The 20,389-nt window shown below is 35.8% G+C and overlaps 2 protein-coding genes across 3 annotated transcripts; both read left to right on the forward strand.

Moving 5' to 3' along the window:
* The first annotated feature begins 1,316 nt into the window (after positions 1–1,316).
* Positions 1,317–6,480, forward strand: LOC133870427 (3-hydroxy-3-methylglutaryl-coenzyme A reductase 1). Its single transcript, XM_062307554.1, has 4 exons — positions 1,317–2,423; positions 3,229–3,410; positions 4,616–4,962; positions 5,819–6,480. Exons 1-4 carry the CDS (start codon positions 1,456–1,458, stop codon positions 6,071–6,073), a joined length of 1,752 nt encoding a protein of 583 aa, XP_062163538.1. The 5' UTR covers positions 1,317–1,455; the 3' UTR covers positions 6,074–6,480.
* Positions 6,481–8,116: 1,636 nt separating this feature from the next.
* LOC133871792 (uncharacterized) lies at positions 8,117–14,668 on the forward strand. 2 transcript variants are annotated; one of them, XM_062309210.1, is made up of 4 exons: positions 8,117–8,412; positions 8,508–8,579; positions 8,698–8,774; positions 14,507–14,668. In XM_062309210.1, the coding sequence occupies exons 1-3, from the start codon at positions 8,248–8,250 to the stop codon at positions 8,752–8,754; spliced, it is 294 nt and encodes a 97-aa protein (XP_062165194.1). In that variant the 5' UTR covers positions 8,117–8,247; the 3' UTR covers positions 8,755–8,774; positions 14,507–14,668. The 2 variants fall into 2 exon arrangements, with proteins under 2 accessions (XP_062165194.1, XP_062165193.1); XM_062309209.1 differs by lacking the exon at positions 14,507–14,668 and having other exon boundaries at positions 8,118–8,412; positions 8,698–9,040.
* Positions 14,669–20,389: the final 5,721 nt, after the last annotated feature.

Genomic DNA, 20,389 nt, shown 5'->3' on the forward strand with positions numbered 1-20,389 from the left:
TTACTCTTTTATTAAGACGAGTGTCACATAAACTATTATACAGTACTCTACATTTTTATTTTCGTGATTAACTTGATAAGAGCATTCTTAATAATCTCAACAAAATAATTTTTTAGCTATTTGGGTGAAAACGCATAAAAATCACTTACAACAGCCTTACTGATTTAACAAAAAACTATAAAAAAAAATGTCATTTTTCTCTCTCTCTCTCTCCTCTTTTTTTTTTTTTTTTTTTTTTTTTTTTTTTTTTTTTTCTTCTTCACGCGAATTAGTACGGCACCACTTTTTTCCTTTATTTCTCCAATTTTCTTCTCCCAACTCCTACTTCTGAAATAGTCGCCCTTCTATCGAGAGTTGCAAAATTTCAACATATTTTTAAAAATATGGTCGTTAGGAAAAAACAGATTTTTAAAAATATGACTATTAAAATAAGACAAATATTCGTAAATATGGCCGTTAGAAAAAGACAAATATTAAAAAATATAACTGTTAAGAAAAGACAAACATTCAAAATAGATTAAATAGAAAAAGAATAAAGAAATCTAAAAAAGTATTATTTAAAAATTAAATAGTGATAGTGAATAATTTTCATTTTTTTTTTGAAAATATGGGTCTCATTAATCAATTAAGAAAAAACTTGCTCCGTCATTACAATATGACGAATAGCAGAGAGACAAGCCCATCTCAAAACACAATTAATCAATTGAGACAAAGCCAGAGTTGCAAGCATATGGGCAGCTTGATTAGCACCCCTCTTCACATGTTGCACGGTAGAGAAATAGAAGCTCTTCAAAACCACCCGAGTATCCTCAATAATTTGTCCATAGTTCTTCAAGCAAGGAAAACCTTGGTTCAAAGACTCCACAATCAACAAAGAATAGCCCTCAAACACAACCTTTGTATAGCCCAACTCCTCACAGATATCAACAGCCTTCCACATAGCAATTGCCTGGTCCGCCTCAGCCATGCTAAGATTCGAAACCTAGGGGAAAAATTGAGCCGCTGCCAAGATCACCTCACCTTTCTCGTTACGAAGCACCGCTCCTATTCTCATGAATAGTTAAAATATTATTTCGGCTACTAAAATTTGGTGAGACTATTAGAAAAAGGCCAACGGTAATTTATAAAGAACTTTTTATTTTCACAATTTTTTGTTTTTGGCTTTTTTACTTGGTTAAAGAAAATTGGTCAAGCGCTTGCGAGGTAGCGGGAGGAATGAGTTGTCAAGGACCAAACATGGGCCTCAACCACGGCAGCATCAGACACGTGTATACACTCTCCGGCTATATAATACTCGCCACTTCTTGGTCCTGAAACTGCGCTTTGTCACTCACGTCCCGCTCTCTCTAAGTCTCTATTCTGTCATTTTTTGTCACTTTTCCCCAATTTACCACTCGGTAAACGAGAGAAGGAGGAGGATTTAACAGGAAAAAAAAATAAAAAAATCGTAGTGCAATGGACATTCGCAGGCGGCCACCAAGGCCTCCGCCACAGCGAAAGACCGATCACAACGCACAAAGCGGAAGATCGTCGTCGTTAGGAGCCGTGGATGATCGGTCTCCTTCGCCAACGCCGAGAGCATCGGACGCGCTGCCTCTGCCGTTGTACCTGACGAACGCGGTGTTCTTCACGCTCTTCTTCTCGGTGGCATACTACCTGCTCCACCGGTGGCGCGACAAGATCCGAAACTCGACGCCGCTCCACGTGGTCACGCTCTCCGAGATCGCCGCCATTGTCTCCCTCATAGCTTCCTTCATCTATCTCCTCGGCTTCTTCGGCATCGACTTCGTCCAGTCATTCATCTCACGCGCTTCCCATGAAGCGTGGGACCTCGACGACCCCCACCACCAGAACTTTCTCGTCGACGACCGTACCCCTCGCATTGCTCCTTCATCATCCAAATCGCCCGATCCTGAGCCTGTAATTCAATCTCTGTCTTCCGAAGAGGATGATGAGATTATTAAATCGGTCGTCGACTGTACAACTCCGTCGTACTTGCTGGAATCGAGGCTCGGGGACTGCAAGCGAGCGGCTTCAATTCGGAGAGAAGCGCTGCAGAGAACGACGGGGAGGTCGCTGCAGGGTTTGCCTCTGGAAGGGTTCGATTACGAGTCAATTCTGGGGCAGTGCTGCGAAATGCCAGTGGGGTACGTGCAGATTCCGGTGGGGATCGCCGGGCCGTTGCTGCTCGACGGGTTCGAGTACTGGGTGCCCATGGCCACCACGGAGGGGTGCCTCGTTGCTAGCACCAACCGAGGGTGCAAGGCCATTCACGCCTCTGGTGGAGCAGACAGCACGTTGTTGAGGGACGCGATGACGAGAGCCCCGGTGGTCCGGTTTGGCTCGGCCAAGAGGGCTTCGGATTTGAAGTTCTTCTTGGAGGATCCACTCAATTTCGACACTCTGTCCGTGGTTTTCAACAGGTCAGGTTTATTCTCGGGATTCCATTTTCTCCCGAGTTTATGGGGTTTTTTTTTTTGGGTTGATTTACTGTTTGCTTTAAACTCTCAATTGATGTTTCTGATTGGTTTGTCTGTATTTACGGTTCTCTTTTGTGTTTGACTTGGGTTTTGATTTGTCTTTTCTTTTCATTTTTCCTTCCCTCTCAATTGAAATCTGTTGACGTTCATAATTTTTTGATACCGTGGACACGTCTGTTCTGGTCTTGTTGGTGTTGATTGGCCAGTGGGTTTATATGCTTTCTGTTTGTTTTCTGAGATACTTGAGCAAAACTGTAAAGAGGAAGTGACGTTAGTGGCCCTCGGAGCCTATCCAGAAAGGGAAAAGAAAACTAGTGATGGTAACGTTCAGAAAATCAGATTTAACGTTTCGTTTCCAAGAAAGAGGGAAAAATAAAATCAGTAATTAGGGAATATTTGATTATGTTTTTGAAATTTGTATTTTTGGTTTTGGTCTGAACAAGTGTTTTGTTGCGATACAAACGTGAAAAGTATTTTTTGGTAGATCCAGATTTGTGTTTTGAAACCAAAAAATTGTTTTTAAGAAAATTTCATCAACAACACACTTCTCTCTACAGAGAATGAAAACAAATGAAACGGTCGCTTCAATTGAGTTATATAGTTGTATTAGGCAATGAGTGAGGTTCTTGGTATCTCGAATCCGAAACAAATTAATATTATTAAGTGAAGAGTGCGACTAATTGAAGTTAAAGGGAGCATTAGTTTTAAGAAATTTCAGTCATGGTGCTATTTGTTTCTTGGGTTGCAGGTCAAGTAGATTTGCGAGGCTGCAAGGCATTCATTGTGGTATGGCTGGGAAGAATCTCTATATCAGATTTAGCTGCAGCACTGGGGATGCGATGGGGATGAACATGGTGTCGAAAGGGGTTCAGAACGTCCTGGATTTCCTTCAAAGTGATTTCCCTGACATGGATGTTATTGGCATCTCTGGTTAGTTCCTTGCACTTTGCTACTATAGTAGCTCAGAATTTCCAGTTCAGTGGCCATTGAAATTGGTTTAAGCCTACTGTTTTGGTTTATTCAATTATTCTACTGATTCTGATTTTTTTTTTATTTTTTATTTTTTTAAATCATCTTACTCAAGCCCTATATCTTTTACTGAGTTAGAAAAGCATATTCCTTCCTCACTGTTTCTTGGAAGTTTTAGAGCTTCTTGTCCTTGTTGCCCGCAATTGTGGACTTCCTGTCCTTCTTGATGGTATTTCAATATCATTAACATGGCACTTGTCAGCATCTGTTGATGGAGTCGTTTGGGGGTTTATTATACTTATACATAGTATTGCTGTCATTTAATATGTTGATACTTTCACACTGGCTTACAGTTTGAGCTGAGCTCTATATTTTTTCTAATTATTTTGAAATTTGAGTCATTTTCTACCAGTCTTTTTGAAGAGTAATTCTAGGAGTCACTTTTTTGTCACTCTTGTGTCCCTCTAAAAATGATGTGGCTTTTAAAATCACCACTTGATTAAAATTTAATAATGATCTATCACAAGGTCAATGGTAATTTTAAAAGTCACATCATTCTTGAAGGGATACAAAAATGACAAAAGAGGGACTTCTAGCGTTACTCATTTTCGAGGCATCCCCTTAGATGGATGTCTAACATGTCCAAAAGTGTATTTCTAGTTTTGAAAACAGAAAAAAGTGCATTTAAGTTTTCTATGTAAGTAGTCAATTTGTACAACAACTAGCAGATTTCTCACATGACAGCTGTAGTTTTGTTTGAGGATGCATTCATTTATATCTTGAAAAGAACATTATGAGTAGTTTGTACATCACTGCGTCTGCATTCCTATTTCTTATTGAGAAATAATTGTCAGAGCTAATTCTGGCCCTCAACTGTGAGGAAATTTTCAAAGATCTGCCCTTTCAAGTCATATTATTTTAAGTAGTCTACTCCTTTTAATAAGCAGCTGTCTTTTTTGGGATGCTAGAATTATTTAACATTACAAATAAGAAAGATATAACTATTGCATCTGCTCACTCTTTAGATATCTCTCTTCATTTGGATGTATGTGAGTATACTACCTTAGGTTGGTGTGAGTGTCATTGATTTAGCAAATAGATAATTGGATGAAGCATGGCGATTTCAGTTTAGTTTCCTGGTACTTACGTGTTACTTAATTGTCCAGGTAATTTTTGTTCGGACAAGAAACCTGCCGCCATAAATTGGATTGAAGGACGTGGGAAATCTGTTGTTTGTGAGGCGATAATCAAGGAAGAGGTGGTGAAGAAAGTTTTGAAGACCAACGTAGCTGCCCTGGTAGAGCTCAACGTGCTCAAAAACCTCGCTGGATCTGCAGTTGCTGGTGCTCTTGGTGGATATAATGCCCATGCCAGCAACATTGTTTCTGCAGTCTTCATTGCCACTGGCCAAGATCCAGCACAAAATGTGGAGAGTTCTAATTGCATCACCATGATGGAAGCCGTCAATGATGGGAAGGATCTTCACGTCTCTGTGACCATGCCTTCTATTGAGGTAATTGGAAATTCCGAATGGTCATAGTTATAATTAGTTAAGGGGAAAAGTACATATAACTCCTCAAACTACTACTCAATTGTCAATGTACCCCCTAAACTATCAATTGTGTCAATATTCCTCCTAAACTATCAAAAAATGTCATTGTTCCCCCTAAGACTAACAAAAAGACAAAATTGACCCTATTTTTTTTTTTAATAAGACAAAAATGTCCTCAAATTCAAAAAATTAAAACTAAAACTAAAAAACTAAAAAAAATAATAAAAAAAAAATTATTTAAAAAAATTAAATAAAAAACGAAAAAAAAATAATTAAAAAAAGAACAAATTCTTTTAATTTGTTTTTAAAAAAGAAAACAAAAAATAACTTTAATTTTTTTTTTTTTTTAAAATAAAACAAATGAAAAAATAAAGTAGAAGAAAAACCAGTTCTTATTAAATTAAAAAACGAAAAAGAACAATTTTTTTTTTAAGAAAAAAGAAAAAATAACTGAAATTTATTTATTTATTTTTAAAAAATAAAACAAATGAAAAAAAAAACTGAAAATTATTTTTTAAAAAAATAAAATGAAAAACAGTTTTAATTTTTTATTTTTTTTTGGAATAAATTTTTGTTATTTTATATTTTTTTAATAATTTTTTTTTAGTTTTTATTTTATTTTAATAATTTTATGAAGGGCATTTTTGTTATTAGGGGGACATTGACATTTTTTGGTAGTTTAAGGAGGGACATTGACACAATTGATAGTTTGGAGGGTACATTGACAATGAGGTGGTAGTTTGAGGGGATTATGTGCCTTAGTTAAATTACTGATATGAAACTTAATGGCTCGTTTGATTTCTTTTGTTTCTGTCAGGTGGGTACTGTTGGAGGCGGGACTCAACTTGCCTCTCAGTCCGCTTGCTTGAATTTACTCGGTGTCAAGGGTGCGAACAAAGAGTCACCAGGATCAAACTCAAGGCTTTTGGCCACCATTGTAGCTGGTGCAGTTTTGGCAGGGGAGCTCTCCCTGTTGTCTGCCATTGCAGCTGGGCAGCTTGTCAAGAGTCACATGAAATACAACAGATCCAGCAAAGATGTGACCAAAGTCGCGCATCTTGAAGAAAAATGAGGCCCCTACAATGAAAATAAATTGCAAATGAGGCCAAGAGAGAGAATCAGATAGAGGAAAGCAAATTAAGGCAGTTGGTGCCCATGTGAGATTGCTTTGCTTTCATTGCTGTAAAGTTGGTCATTGTGGGAAGTGGGGGAGAAAATGAAACGTGGCTAGTTGTATCGGTCTCTCTCCCGCTTCCATCTCTCTCTCTCTCTCTCTCTCTCTCTCTGTGCGAGTATGATTGCATCCCAGGCGATCCATGAGAGATTGAAGCCTCCCCTACCGTAGTATCTATCTAGCCTGTGGTGTCAATTGTCGTTTTAGTATCTGTCCTGTCTTCTTTGTTGTTATTTGGTTTTATATGTTTGTAGTTGGGGACCAGAATACTTCTTTAAGGGTCTGGTGGTTTGTGCTTTTCCTTTTGTCACTTTGTACACAAGAATGACTCCTCCCCAGATGGAAAAATGGTTTTTGTACCCGGCTAATGATATATATATATATTTTTTATATCATCTTGGTGTACATAAAGGGCATACCAAGACACATTGGGTGTAGAATTCATGCATGTAGTCTCACATGTATGGGGTCTTACACTCGATGTATCATGATGTACACTTGATTTACACTAATGTGATATAAAAATAACACACCTTACATATTTTGTACCTACACTTACAATGGATGTGGGACTCATGCATGTGGAACTCATTTTACATGGGCCCTACATGCATGAGTCACACACTCATTGTGAGTGTGTGTACAATGTATATACATGACGAGTATGTGCAAATAACATAACTCCTGTAGATATTGATATGGAGAATAGCGTGTCTAGTTTGGTTTCTGTTATGCCTATGGACTTGTTGCAAGTTTCGGCACCAAAATGACCGAAATTTCTCTTTATGGTGTCAAATGTTGAAACATATCGGACAAGTTTTTGAGTATGCTGAAACATACCCAAGAATCACATATTTTAAGGAGATAGTGTAAATGTGAATACGATAAATATTAATTTAATAGATTGAATCGAAGGAATGTGTGAATTAAGGCGAATAGTTTGCTTGCTGGTGGGTTGAGGATAGTGTTTGAAGTTGAGGCCTTAGAAGCAGCAAAAAGCCTGAGAGTGGAGGAGGGAGATCTGGGGACACTTTTAGAGGTGAATGGCCATGGGTAGATACTGTATGTGATCCAATTTGAGCTTGAAAGGGACATGCGATTATCAGCTAGGAGCCCTCAACAACAAGGAACATGTATTAGGGTGTATGTGTGACTCTTTCAGAGCATGAATTGAGAGAAGTATTTCTCCTCAACAAGTAATGATCGAGTGCGCTAGTCGTCTCACTTGAGAATGTCCAAGTCAAGCCTATTTGCTCTGGATCTACTGGCCCAAACAACTCATTCATGCATGCCCCACTTGGCTCAAGGGATAAGGGGATAAGGGGGCCCTCTAGACCATCGTAAAGAGATTTTTAGGTAGAATTAACATAATTGTTACAATGAAGATGATATAAGTTGTCTTGGAGTATTCCTATTATGCAAGGAAGCTCATGTTTCTCTCTAAAAATTGGAGGTGTTTCCACTTCCTGTTAATTTATCTTGAATTAGAATTTTTTGGTGCTAGCTCATCAGTCCATGTCTTAACATAGTTCTCATCCATACCTTAACCCCCTTCCGTAAAAATTCCTAATTCCATCCGCGGAGAGTAGCATTGTCACGATAGGGAGCGCAAAATGTTAGCGTTTTAAGAGTGTAGCATTTTCTTAATTATTTTGGTTAGAAGAGGCGTAGCAGCTATCAGAACCGTTGGCTCATTGAGGAGCACAAATTGGACAGATCAGAATTTCTTGTTATTAAACTGCCAAAACTTTAAAAATTTGAACAACTTAAAGAGATGAAAAAATAGGATTGCAGGTTGTCGCATGGTCCCACAGCCTCTCCAAAGCCTGTTGGACACAGGCGGCGAGTCATTCAATTACCCCGTAACTTCGAGACACGTGTACAAAAAAATTTCCCAATCCTGTTGGCCATTGGCCATTATATCGTTCTCACTGGTCGCAATTCCTTGCAGTTAAATTAGCAGACATTAAATGAAAGAATCGATAAAACCAAAGGTCAAAACCCTAAATTGGGCTTAAACCCTAGAAATTCCATTAGCGAAGAAGCCCTAACAAGCTCTGAATTTCGGTTCGATGGCGAGCAGTTGGAGAAGAGCATTGGGAAATGCGAGGTCCTTCGTAGGCAATGCGATGGGAGGCCTTAGAGGAGGAACCAACCTGGCTTCGTGGGTCGTGGCCGGATCCCTAGCTTACTACCTTTGGGTCAAGCCCTCCCGAGACCTCAGGCGCGAACAAGAGGTGGTTGTCCCTGTTCGTTCTTGATCTCGATTCGGGCACAGCAAATTCAACTGCTTTTGATTGGGCTGAGGCTTGGTGTGTTCTTTTGGTTGCAGGAAAGGGCAGCGCTTGCAGCTTCGGATCCTAATCGCTACGTTGAGAAACGAAAACCAATTCCCGACTCTCAGGTGTTGCTCAAACGCTTTTCCTATATGCAATTAAAGATCCCCGAATTGTAGCTTATTATTATACCAATATTACTTGTTTTATTAATTTCTGCGATTTGGGAATTTTTTTCTTCTTCAGGAAACTGGTTTGATATACGGCAAGAAGAATAATGTAACAAGGAAACAGGAGGAATGAAGTGCTGGGCATCGAAATTTGTAAGTTGTCTTTGTTGGGTTGTGGTTAATTTGACCATAAGTTGATGGTTCGTGAATTGGGTCTTTAAGATAGTGTGTTATTGGTGGATTATTGATCTGAATTGTTTTTTGGAGATGCAATAAGTAATAGGATATCCAGTTTTGGGTGACACCTAAATGAAATGTTAATGCTTTGGTAGAGTTCTGGAAAGCATTTGTTGGGATGATCTTTATTGTTAATACTATTAAATAAGGGGATAAGAAATAAAAGCCGTTGATTCTGTATCCATGGTGCAGTTATTTATTTTACGCTTGGCCAAAAGAAAATTATAAAGTTAAGGACATTTTCTCTCTGCTTGTCTTTTTTCTGCTCACTGTTTTTGTCTAATGTTTCAAATAATAAGAAACACGTGCCGATTATGAAGTGAATTATTTGTTGACGGAGTCTCACATATTATTAATCAGAACATGTGTGCACGAGCCTTATAAAAACATGTGTTTGTCTTCTGATGTTGTTTTGAGCCATGTAAAGTTTCTGATAGGATGGCATTTCTTTGTTAGTAGTTTTTTAGAGGCAAGTAGCTTCAGTCAATTGGCTTTCATCAGATAATTTGTTATACTATGATGAAATTGGAAGTGTGTGATAACTTGACGTTTTACGTGGCATAATAGAGACCTCCTGAGCAGCGGTTCAGGTGGCCAAGAGGTGGGTGTAGACAAGATGCTGGTCCAAGTCTTACTAAAAACTAGCTCATAACCCGCACTATGTGCAGGATTCTTTATTATAATTTAATTTCAAAACTTAAAAGAAACTACTTTGAGAACAGAAATTAAATATATATATATATATATAAATTAGAACAGAAAATAAGGACAAAAAACAAAAATGGAAGAATATAACAACATAAAAATAAAGACAAACAAACAAAAAAATGAAAAACACTAATATAATAGGAATTCTTTTCTGTATACTTTTTCCCAATGTTGTCAATCAATTACACACATAAACACTGCATTACATATGCAAAAAAAATACTCAATGGACAACAACATAAATAAAAAAATCGTCATACCTTGTACCAAATACAATGATAGAAAATTCTCTCTCACCATCATTTTTCTGAATTCAAAGTAAAATTTCGTAAAGAGAATCTATGTTTTAAAAGTATGGCAAGAGAGAGAATTTCCTATTGTTATTCAAAATGACACAACCACATAAAATAAAGACAAACGTGAATCTCTCTCTCTCTCAATTATTTTATTGAATTCATTGTAAATTAATTATCTATTCAGTGCTTTGGTAGAGTTTTTGTTCCTTTTCTGTACAACAAACAAATATATTCCAAAAAATGCCTGAAAATCCAAATAAATCACACAAACGGGAACAAAAAAAAATCTCATAACATCAACCCTATAAGCTGCTACAATATAAAAAGCTAATCAAATTGATCAACCAAATTTATAGAGACAAAATTAGGAACATTAGCAAAAATCTCTCATATTGTTGGTATGATATCTATTTCAATACAAAGAAAGACAAACAGGAATCTCTCTCTCTCTCTCTCTCTCTATTATTTCCCTGAATTTATTGTGAAATTTACAAAAGGAAAAGTAAGCAATTTGAATAAAAATAATAATATATAAATTAGAACATAAAATAAGCACCAAAACGAAAGTGAAAGAACAAAACCACATAAAGTAAGGACAAACCAACGAAAAACGAAAAATACTGTTATAATAGGAAAAAAATTTATCTTTTTTGTATACTTTTTCTCAGTATCCTCAATCAATTATGCACGTAAACGATGTGCCTTTTATACCCAGAGAAAAATGAACAACAATACATTACTTTTTTGTATACATTTTTTCCAATATATAAATTAAAACAGAAATTAAAGATAAAAAACGAAAAACAGACGAACAAAACCACCAAAAAAATAAAGACAGAATTAAAAAACACTCATATATGGTTTGTCTTTTCATTTTTTTCCCTACCTCTAGGATTTCAAACTCCTACATATACAATGAACGTACTTCCCCCGTATAGGATTTATGATTTATGATTTCGGTGGTGGCTGTATATTCATTATTCGTTTTTTGTAAAACCTACAGAATTTATGTTGCTACAAAATCTAATGTTTCCGTCTTTTGTAGTTTGTGGCTTTGACACATGACAGTTATTTGATTTCAGATATTTGGTTTACACGACAGTTATCATACAGTTTTTTTTTTTTTTTAGGAAAAGAAAACTGCTTTAGCACAAAATAAGTACACTTTTCAACTGTATGAGATGTCACATGTCACGATTATAGGTTACAGTATTTTCTAGGAAAAGAAAACTGCTTTAACACAAAAATAAGTACATTTGTCAACTGTATGAGATGCCACATGTCACGATTATAGGCTCTCCTTCTATTGATTCCCCTATTATACTGATTCTCCTTCTATTGATTCCACGTGTTTATGTTTAAAAAGTAATAGATAATGTGCAAAGTAGTTTAAAAAAAAGTTTTGAATTATTCTATTAGAATGCTACATTTAATTTAAGAAACAAAATAAAAATTTAGGAATAATTAAGAATGAAAATACGTGAACGTATATTGTAAATTATCTTGATTATAGGCTCTCCTCCTATTGATTCCTCTTCCAATATAAATAAAAACCATATAATTTTAAACTTTTGAAAAAAAAAATACATAGCAAAATTAAAAGGTTTTTTCTTTTTTCTTCTCTTTTAAATGAATACAAAATAAATCAAAATCTTTTACTCAATATTTAATGCCTAAAAATTTGAGTAAATCATACCAATTGGTAAAAAAAATCCCATAAAACATGTTAAAATCATTGTTTACATAGGTGTAGTTTTAATTAAATGAATAGCAAGAATAAAACCTAGTTTCTGATTATCAAAGTATCAATAGACAATTAGTTGGACTCTTTGATATTGTTGATGTGATACCTATTATATTTCAATATAAATAAAACCAATATAATTTCAGACATTAAAAAATGCACAGCAAAATAAACAGTATATATATATACAAAACAAAATAAAACAAAATATTTCACTCAACATCTCTTTTGTGTTTTGAAAGTATTTATGTTCCTTTGCTGTGTAATAATCCAATAAATTTTTTCCTTCTTTTGCCTGTACTTACAAAAAATTCCTAAAAATCTGACAAATCTGACAAATGAATAATAATAATAAAAAAAAAAGACAAAACATTCAAATATAATAATCCAATAAATTTTTTCCTTCTTTTGCTTGTACTTACAAAAAGTGCCTAAAAATCTGACAAATCAAACAAATGAATAATTAAAAAAAAAAAAAAAAAAAAGACAAAACATTCAAATAAATAACCGCTCAACCAAATATTTCACAAACAAAGCAAAGATAAATTCAAATCTCAACCCAAACCCAAATTCAGATCGATGTTTGATTCAAAAAACTTTTTCGATAAACAAACATTTAAGGAAAAAATGAGTTTACAGTCACAAAAAATGTATATATAAAACATAAAGATACGTTAATGCAACATAATTTTGGATTAAATAGATACCCTAGACTAAATTAACGTTAAATTCAACCTCTATAGAACCACCTAAAAAAAAAAAAAAAAAATCTTTACTTCAGCACTCTATTCTTTTCTTGAGTGTCGTTGCTCCTGGTAGATTTAATAACAGCACTACATACATCCACGAGTGCAAATTTTAAAACTAACCCGTAATTTTGTATAGTAAGAGATCACATAATTCATGTATAAATTTTGAAAGGCCCTCTGAAATTATGTTATTTCACGTATAAAGATAGCACAAACACACACCAAAATAGGGTTCAGGTTTTTTTTTTTGGAGAGAAAAAATAGGGATTTAGTTTTTATTTAGCATGCAAATAGAGACTGAGTTCACTACCACATTTTAACACAAACCTAAACTCACCGTTTAACTTAAAATGAATACTTGACTGCATTTTAATACGCCACTTGTCACAATATTATGCAATGTTCTGAGTGATTCTCCTATTATATATATATATATGATACAATCAACAAATAGCAAGGGAGACAGTTGTTGAATGTATAGAATGGACATTTATACATGAACTTATTGGTGCTAAGTTTTGTTCTATAGGTGTGTTGTTGTAAAGATGAGTGGCTTCAGGTATAATTATGTTCAAAAACCTCAATATCATTTCTGTCAACTTTGTTTATACTTGGAGAGACGGGAGGTTTTATAGCTAACTCGATGGGGTAGCACAACCGGCCAGGTACCACACCCATCCATTCCCTTGGGGTCACTCACTTATCTTAAAAAAAGAAAGAAAGTTTTATATGAAATGAAAAACAATTATGGCAGTAAATATTCATGAACACTAAGCCTCCTTGCAAGTATAAACTAACTATGGAGTGCTTGAAAAATCTATAGGGTTATGATTTTTTATAGATGAATAACACTTAGAAAAAAATGTGTCCTAGTATGCGTTTCAAAGAGCATTGAGTTACTGTGGAAGAGATCATGGTGGACAAGTGTTCAGTTAAGGGCAGCAATGGGCCCTTTAGGCCTTTTTTTATCAGATAAATTGATGATTTTAATATTACCATGTTTCAAATTGAGTTACTAGCTCCTGCCAATAAATTTGGGCTCAAGTAGTACTTTCCCCAATAAGTCCTAGATTTTAGACCCACAGGATGCGTGTGTAACTTATCAATAAGAGAAAAGGAGGGGGGTGGGGGGCAGCTGGTAGCCTTTAATGTTGACTAAATCTCTAATTTGAGGACTTTTTGGAGTAGTCCATAATTGACTAAATCTCTAATTTGAGGACTTTTTGGAGTAGTCCCAACCATACGGCGCATAGGTTTAAAGGTGAGGCCATAGCTCTTGGTGTCTCCGTGAAAATTGAAATTAGCTCAAGAAGTATGAAGTTTCATTCCAATGTCGCATCAATATTCTTGATGAGGTTCCCCTACGCATGTGGAACCCTCAGGACCTTAATGAGCTATCAATTCCCTGATTTCTGCATTGAATTTTGAAATTCAGAATTCCCTGTCCAGGTTGGTTCTCACAAGTTTATTGTATTCTGTACCTTCTAAATATGTCAAATGACCATTTTTACAGGTTTGATGATTAATTAGCTGGAGTTGTGCTAGTGGTTAGGTTAATTTACGTCTTTCAAGAGTCTGGCAACCTATTGAGCCAGTCACTAGTAGCCAGCAGTAACACGCAAACTTGTTCAATGGAATATAAGAGTCCTCATCCTCAATACATACTGAGAAAAATTCTAATGAATTTAGCATCAGAGATTAGTTCTTACAAAATAAGATATGGTAATGGTACATGCCCATCCCCAATGATGCGCATTTGGGAACTGTTTTTAGAGTTCCCCCCTCCCTTTTTTTTTTTTTTTTTTGTTTTAATAATTAATTCAATCACATTAAAAAGTGTAGAGTAGCATTAGCTGCTGATCCCACAATGGAATGGACTCGGTGACGTTTTTTCCTTTCCGATTACAAGTGAAGTCCACCCCCACCCCCCCAATTAAAGTTAATACTTATAGTACGTACCAGGAGTTCTTCTGGACTGATCTTTTGAAATTTTTATATCCTGAGTCTTCTTTTAATTGCATGCAACTTCCGTTAAAATATTGTAATCCTCAAGACTCTTGGATTAATTTGTTACGTAAATATGCAGTTTTTGAATTGCAATTATTATCTTTGTGAGTCTGTTTATGGCTATGCTTATGTTAGAGATAGCAGGTGGGCAGGTGCTTCTCTTTGGATCATCACGAAGGAAACATCTACTAAATATTCTCCATATTTTTTTTTTTTTTTTTTGGCCATTTCTATTATGTTTTCTTATTAAGTTTAGGGACATAAACAGGGGAATGGGGATGTTGCCTACTCTATTTTCTTTTTCTTTCTTTACAGGGTGTGCTTGTTGGTGGTGATGAACTCACTCATATCATTGTGTTATTTTGGCATATAGTAAAAATGTACACACACAAGAAGATATGTTTTACATATTACATTCATGTATGAGAGAAGTTGGATTAATTGAAAATTTGTAAGGGTTATATTGTATATAAAAGATACAGGAGAATATGCGTGGCGGGGACTGAGGGACGGTGGAAAGAGACTTAATAGAGTTACAGGCCTACCACATCCGGTAGGAATTAGCTAAAGGTGTATAGAATCAAATAATTCATTGATCAGTTAATAATATTTGTGCTTGTCATTTGTAGCTTGTGTGTCCAACCCGTTGTTTAGAAAACGTTAGCAAACGAGTATATAATTACTTGGGAGAGTGGGGAAAAGAAGAAAGCGATGTTGACTCGAGGGTACCATATAGGGCCTGATTGCCAGAACGGCCCAGCAGAATTAGGAACAAAAGTAAAAGCTGTGAAAATAGACAGAAGACATCCTACGTCACTTGACTTGCTCCTGGTCTTGGGCATAGACAATAATAATAATAATATATGATTGGATACTGGACAGTTCCCGTCTGGATGGTTTCAGTCTACATGCATGTGCCCACTCTAACTCGGGCGTTGCTCACGAATTAAAAATTATTGGTTTGACTTGACTGTCTATGCGCCACTCATTTGTCTACTTGGATAGTTGTTCAAAGTGAAAGTGTTTTTCCACGTGTTCGTCCCATGTAATAAGTAATTGTAAGCTCTGTTTTTAAGGCCGTTTATGATTTGAGATATGATACATTTACAACTTTTGTACAACTCTTATACAACTCCAACAATTTTTTTAAAAATCAAACATAAGATATGTAGGATCACATGTAAGAAAACAAATCCAATGGTTAGTTTGAAAACAAGTTGTAAGAGTTGTACAAGAATTGTGTAAAGAGTTGTATAACAATCATTTCTCTTTAATAGCGATGATATATATATCATATTGGTGATATATACATTTCCCTTTTGACTCTATCTACTTTTGACATTTTTTGGCCTTGGCCTAACATACCGTGCGTCTCAACATCTCTCATTTTCCAAGCTCATTCCAACCGTTGGATATTATTCAACTACTGACCAAGTTGATTAGCAGTTTTTAGATTAGGCAAACCAATTTGGAGCCGATGGTGATCTAAGAGGAAAGACGACAAATGGGTTTGGTGGCGACCACATGGCCAATTGTGCTTGAGGGGGCAGTGCGTCTCCAACTTGCTTATTCTTTTTAATTGATAATTACGCCATTCAGTGGCGTTTAGGGGGCATTTGTCAAGCTTGATGTCTACCTTTAATTATTTACGTACTGCTCCTTACTAAACTTTCAACAACTTTGATTTTGCTTAATCAAATGTGGACCACTAATGTCCCTTAATTTAATTTTTTTTTCATTTCATTTCTTTCAAATGAATTTTGGCGACATATGTATTTTCTTTGTTTTCTCTTCTAAAGACAAATACATTAACAAATAAGTCAAAACCACCCAAAAAAAAAAAAAAAAATCTCATAAACACACACAAAAGGAAGCATCTTATATTGAAGGGTAAGATTGCAACCATGAAATTATTGATCATATCCGAAAATATATATATATATATATATATATATATATATATATACCGATACAAAATCTCAGGTAGAACTTACTATTGAAAACTAGCTTGTAAGAAGAGGGTGCTAATAGGCTTATATGTACACGGTTAGAATTGCACTTAAGCCATGTGAGATATTTAGAATCATAACATATCACCACGATTCACAGCTGACTTTCACGGCGGCCTAATATTCTATCGACACTAACCAAAAGGTAGCATTTTTCTATTGTGGCGGCTTTACTTATCTATCAGTATTCAATGGCTTACTATCATGCACATACATAGTACTAAGACACTTTAATCTAGCGGGAGGAAGCTTTTTTTTTTTGGCCTGGTTCTAAGTCTATTGTTTCTGAGAGACTCTTCGGTGACTTGCTGTCTGGCCGGAGGAGGGAGGCCTGCCTCCCTCCTCCCGGCTGTGCCTTTTGCTTCTCTCTCAGCCTTTTGAGCTGTAGAGATTTTGTTCCCCCCGGGTTGTACCGGTGGTGGCTGGTTTTCCCCTAGCCCTTTTGGGCTATGGTGGCTTGTGTTGTTTTTGTTCTGTTGTTTCTTTCTTATGGTGTTTTGGCAGTGAGATCCAACTCAAGATGTCCGGTTTGTGGAGTGGTCGGCTTCCGGTGTCGCCGACAGAGTGCTTTGGCCGGTTTTAAGTTTGTTTTTTTCTCGGTTTTTCGACGCCAGATCTACGCACTTCTGTCGACTTCTGTTAGACACGCGCCACCCAGCTGTGTTACCCGTCGTCTTCCGCCCCTACTGCCGGGAGTTTCGGCCGCGAGGTCCACCGGAGATCGGCGCGTGGTCTTCACGCGCCAGAGAGCCTTTACGCTCGGACTGCGCGTGAAGGCCACGTTCCGCCGTTGTAAGCCGCGCTTGTCGGCGCTTGGGGTCTGCGGCGTCGAATCTGCTGCTGGGTGCTTCTGGTGCCGGCGCGTGTTCTACACGCGCCGCCGCTCCGGCGGAGTGTTGGCCCTCCTCCACTGCCGGCGTCCTGCTTTGGGTGTTTCTGCTGCTGTGTTGTGCATTCTCTTGTTTCTTCTAGTACAGCCTGTCTTTGTATTGCTTAAATTTTACTGGAATTTTTAGTGGCTAAATGCTAGATAGGCCCTCTTTTATTTTGAGAGTGTGCGTTAATGTAGAGAGAGACTCCAATGTAATTCTTGTAAAGTTTGAGTTTCTGCTAAGGCAGCTGTTTTTAAGTCAGATCCTTCTGACTTAGAGTTGTAGGGGTCTTGTACCTCTTTCTCATGATGTAAGCCTTGGGCTTTTTTAGCAATATATTGGGTAGCACATGCTACTTTGTTCAAAAAAAAAAAAAAAAAAAAAAAAAAAAAAAAAAAAAAACACTTTAATCTAGCCTATAGGTTGTTACATCTATAACTTGACCATAAAGCCGCAAACTAATTGATTCCATACTCGAAGAGCTGTATGTGTATATATATTTATGGCTAATATTGCACTAAAGCAATATAAGACACTTAGAAAAATAACGTATATATATATATATATACATCTGAAAATTATTTTGTAATATTAATATTCATTTTCCTTACGTTAGCTTGTTTTACCATTGTTTTCAGTACTAAGCACGGTATGAGGAACCTAGCTCTAGTGTATTATTCAACTTAATAATCACTATTGTTGTCCGAATCTCGTTGTTTTGTACGTGCTCCAATATTTAAACTTAAGGAAAAATAAAAGTGTACGTTCCAATATTTAATATATATATATATAAACAGATTGTGGTTGTTTAATTAACAGAACTTTTCAAACCCCAGTAGTGATAAATGATAATGGTTGCGCACAAGGTATGGTCATTATAGCCTCCACTTTAGAAGTCTAAACTAGAGTTATCGATATAATTAAAGAACATTAATTAAGGATAACTTTTTTCCTAGTGGCTTTAAAAAGAAGATATGCCCAGTAATTTTTTTATTGTTTCAAACCGGAGATGCTTGTATTAATTTTCAAGTGATTCCCATGTTCTTAGAATAAAAGGTGATTCCCCATGTCAGGTGATTTCTGGTAATTAAGATTTTTTTAATCGCCGACAATTTTGAAAATTTATACTTGTTTTTAGTATATCTAAATAATTAATTCAAATAGGAATCTTGTTCCAGGTTATCAATTATGATTGGCTACAAACTTCATAACAACTCCAGTTCCATCTCTAGCTGCCTTTGAACTATAAAATTGATTAAAATTTTATATATATATATATATATATATATATATATATATTCTTGTCACCTCACCTGAAGTCATCATTGAGAAGGAATGTAATATTTTTTATTCTTGCAATTTTATTATATTATATATATATCTATAGATTCAAACAAAAGAAAATAATCGATCTCTACCATCAAACAATAATGATAACGTTTTCTTTTTCTTAGTAAACAATGATCTTAAGTTGTTAGTTTTTGTTTTGTTCTGAGCGAGCATCCCAGAAGTGTTTATTGAATTCTGTTTTTTTTCCTCTTTTTCTTAGTTTTTAATTTCTCTCTCTCTTCATGAATCCATATTCCACCACGGTGTCAACTCTCTCTATATATATTTTATTATTCTTTTATCATTTCCAAAATCATTGGAAGTTCAGTAGTGCTGTGCATAATTTTTTGTTTTCTGTTTGAAGTTTGTGCATTTTTCTACTTGCTTAGAATGTCATACTCGCCCAAATGATAAGTTTACTCTAGCTAGAGTCCCTTGTCCCCCCTTCCCCTTTCCCCCGATTAGCTAAGAAAAAAAGATAAAAAGAAAAAGTAAGTTTATTCTATAGGCTTTTCAAATGCATTCACTACACCCAAAAAAATAAAAAAAAAAAAAAAACTATATCTTTAATTAATTAGCGTCATTTGAATAATATTATTTAATAAATTAAAAATAACATCATTTACTGTTGAGACGAGGCTAATTATGTATGCGTAATGCGTTCCTTTTTATTTATGACGAGGCTGCATGGTATTGTGCTGCGAAGAAAGGAATCGTTGTGCCAAAGGCGGCGCGTCTAGAATGGGAGACACCACTCGATCACTCATCCAAGTGGGTTGTCACTAAACTGATATGTGATGGACTTTGGCATGACAATTACACGTCACCTCTACATTCAAACATGTTAATCCCACTCCCCCCACCCCCCCACTTGTGTGTGGGTGGGGCCCAGATCTCCATGTCAATTAATTGGATGCTGACTTGGTGCTTTAATTGAACTTTTCCAATTCATTTGTCTTCTTTTTTCACACGAAAGTGAATTTATTATTGAGATTAGGGTCCAACAATTAAACATCATTTGCAGTCGTGTGAGTTTTAATTACATTTTACCTAAATTTGCGTTTTAGTTTTCTTGTTTTTACTTTTATTTTACAGAAATAATAAATAATCAAAAATTACAAGTGAAGTAGAGTTTTCGCCTTACAAAGAATAAACAAAAAGCACTCCCTCAAGATGAGTAATAACCTCTCCATTTTGGGAAATGCTGGATGGGGGACACTCATCCGTCCCCCATCACCCATATATAATAAAAAAATAAATTTTTATTAAAAAAGTTGGTTTTGATGGGACATTAAAGCCAACTTTTTAATAAAAAATTATTTTTTTATAATAAAATGCACACAGGGGACGGATGAGCATCCCCTGTGTACCAAGTCTCCTCCATTTTTGCCACATTATTTAAAGATTTTATATAATGCATGTAAAATTTAATTTGGACCGTCCTCTCTAAAAAGCATAAATAATTATACAATTTTTTTCCGAAAGTGGGGTAATCCTAGAAAAAGGAATTGTGATTACGTGTGTGAATTGGGGTGGTAGCTACTAGCTAGTGCCTAGTGTGTCTAATTATTTGCAGAAGGACGAAGACAATTCATAGTTGTCCGCTGGGATTCAGCTACTCTCGGCAGAGACAAAGACAGAGACAAAAGACCTCAACGTCTATTGCAGGTAATTTTCCATTTTCCATTTACGTGCGTGCCTCTAGTTTGACTAATTATAGAAAGAAATCAAATCATTCAGGCTGCAGTGTGAACCACATGATTAGAATTTAGAAACCTGATGCGGACGGACATGTAGGGCTTATCTTAGTTGGGTTG

The sequence above is a fragment of the Alnus glutinosa genome, chromosome 6 (assembly GCF_958979055.1).
Source record: "Alnus glutinosa chromosome 6, dhAlnGlut1.1, whole genome shotgun sequence".
In the NCBI taxonomy this organism is placed as follows: Eukaryota; Viridiplantae; Streptophyta; class Magnoliopsida; order Fagales; family Betulaceae; genus Alnus; species Alnus glutinosa.

Excerpts from the sequence above, each read along its gene's own strand:
- LOC133870427 (XM_062307554.1), top strand. The coding sequence starts at position 1,456 with ATGGACATTCGCAGGCGGCCACCAAGGCCTCCGCCACAGCGAAAGACC. Across the intron at positions 2,424-3,228 it reads CTGTCCGTGGTTTTCAACAG|GTCAAGTAGATTTGCGAGGC; the intron begins GTCAGGTTTATT and ends CTTGGGTTGCAG. Across the intron at positions 3,411-4,615 it reads GGATGTTATTGGCATCTCTG|GTAATTTTTGTTCGGACAAG; the intron begins GTTAGTTCCTTG and ends TTAATTGTCCAG.
- LOC133871792 (XM_062309210.1), top strand. The coding sequence starts at position 8,248 with ATGGCGAGCAGTTGGAGAAGAGCATTGGGAAATGCGAGGTCCTTCGTA. Across the intron at positions 8,413-8,507 it reads ACCTCAGGCGCGAACAAGAG|GAAAGGGCAGCGCTTGCAGC; the intron begins GTGGTTGTCCCT and ends TTTTGGTTGCAG. Across the intron at positions 8,580-8,697 it reads AACCAATTCCCGACTCTCAG|GAAACTGGTTTGATATACGG; the intron begins GTGTTGCTCAAA and ends TTTCTTCTTCAG.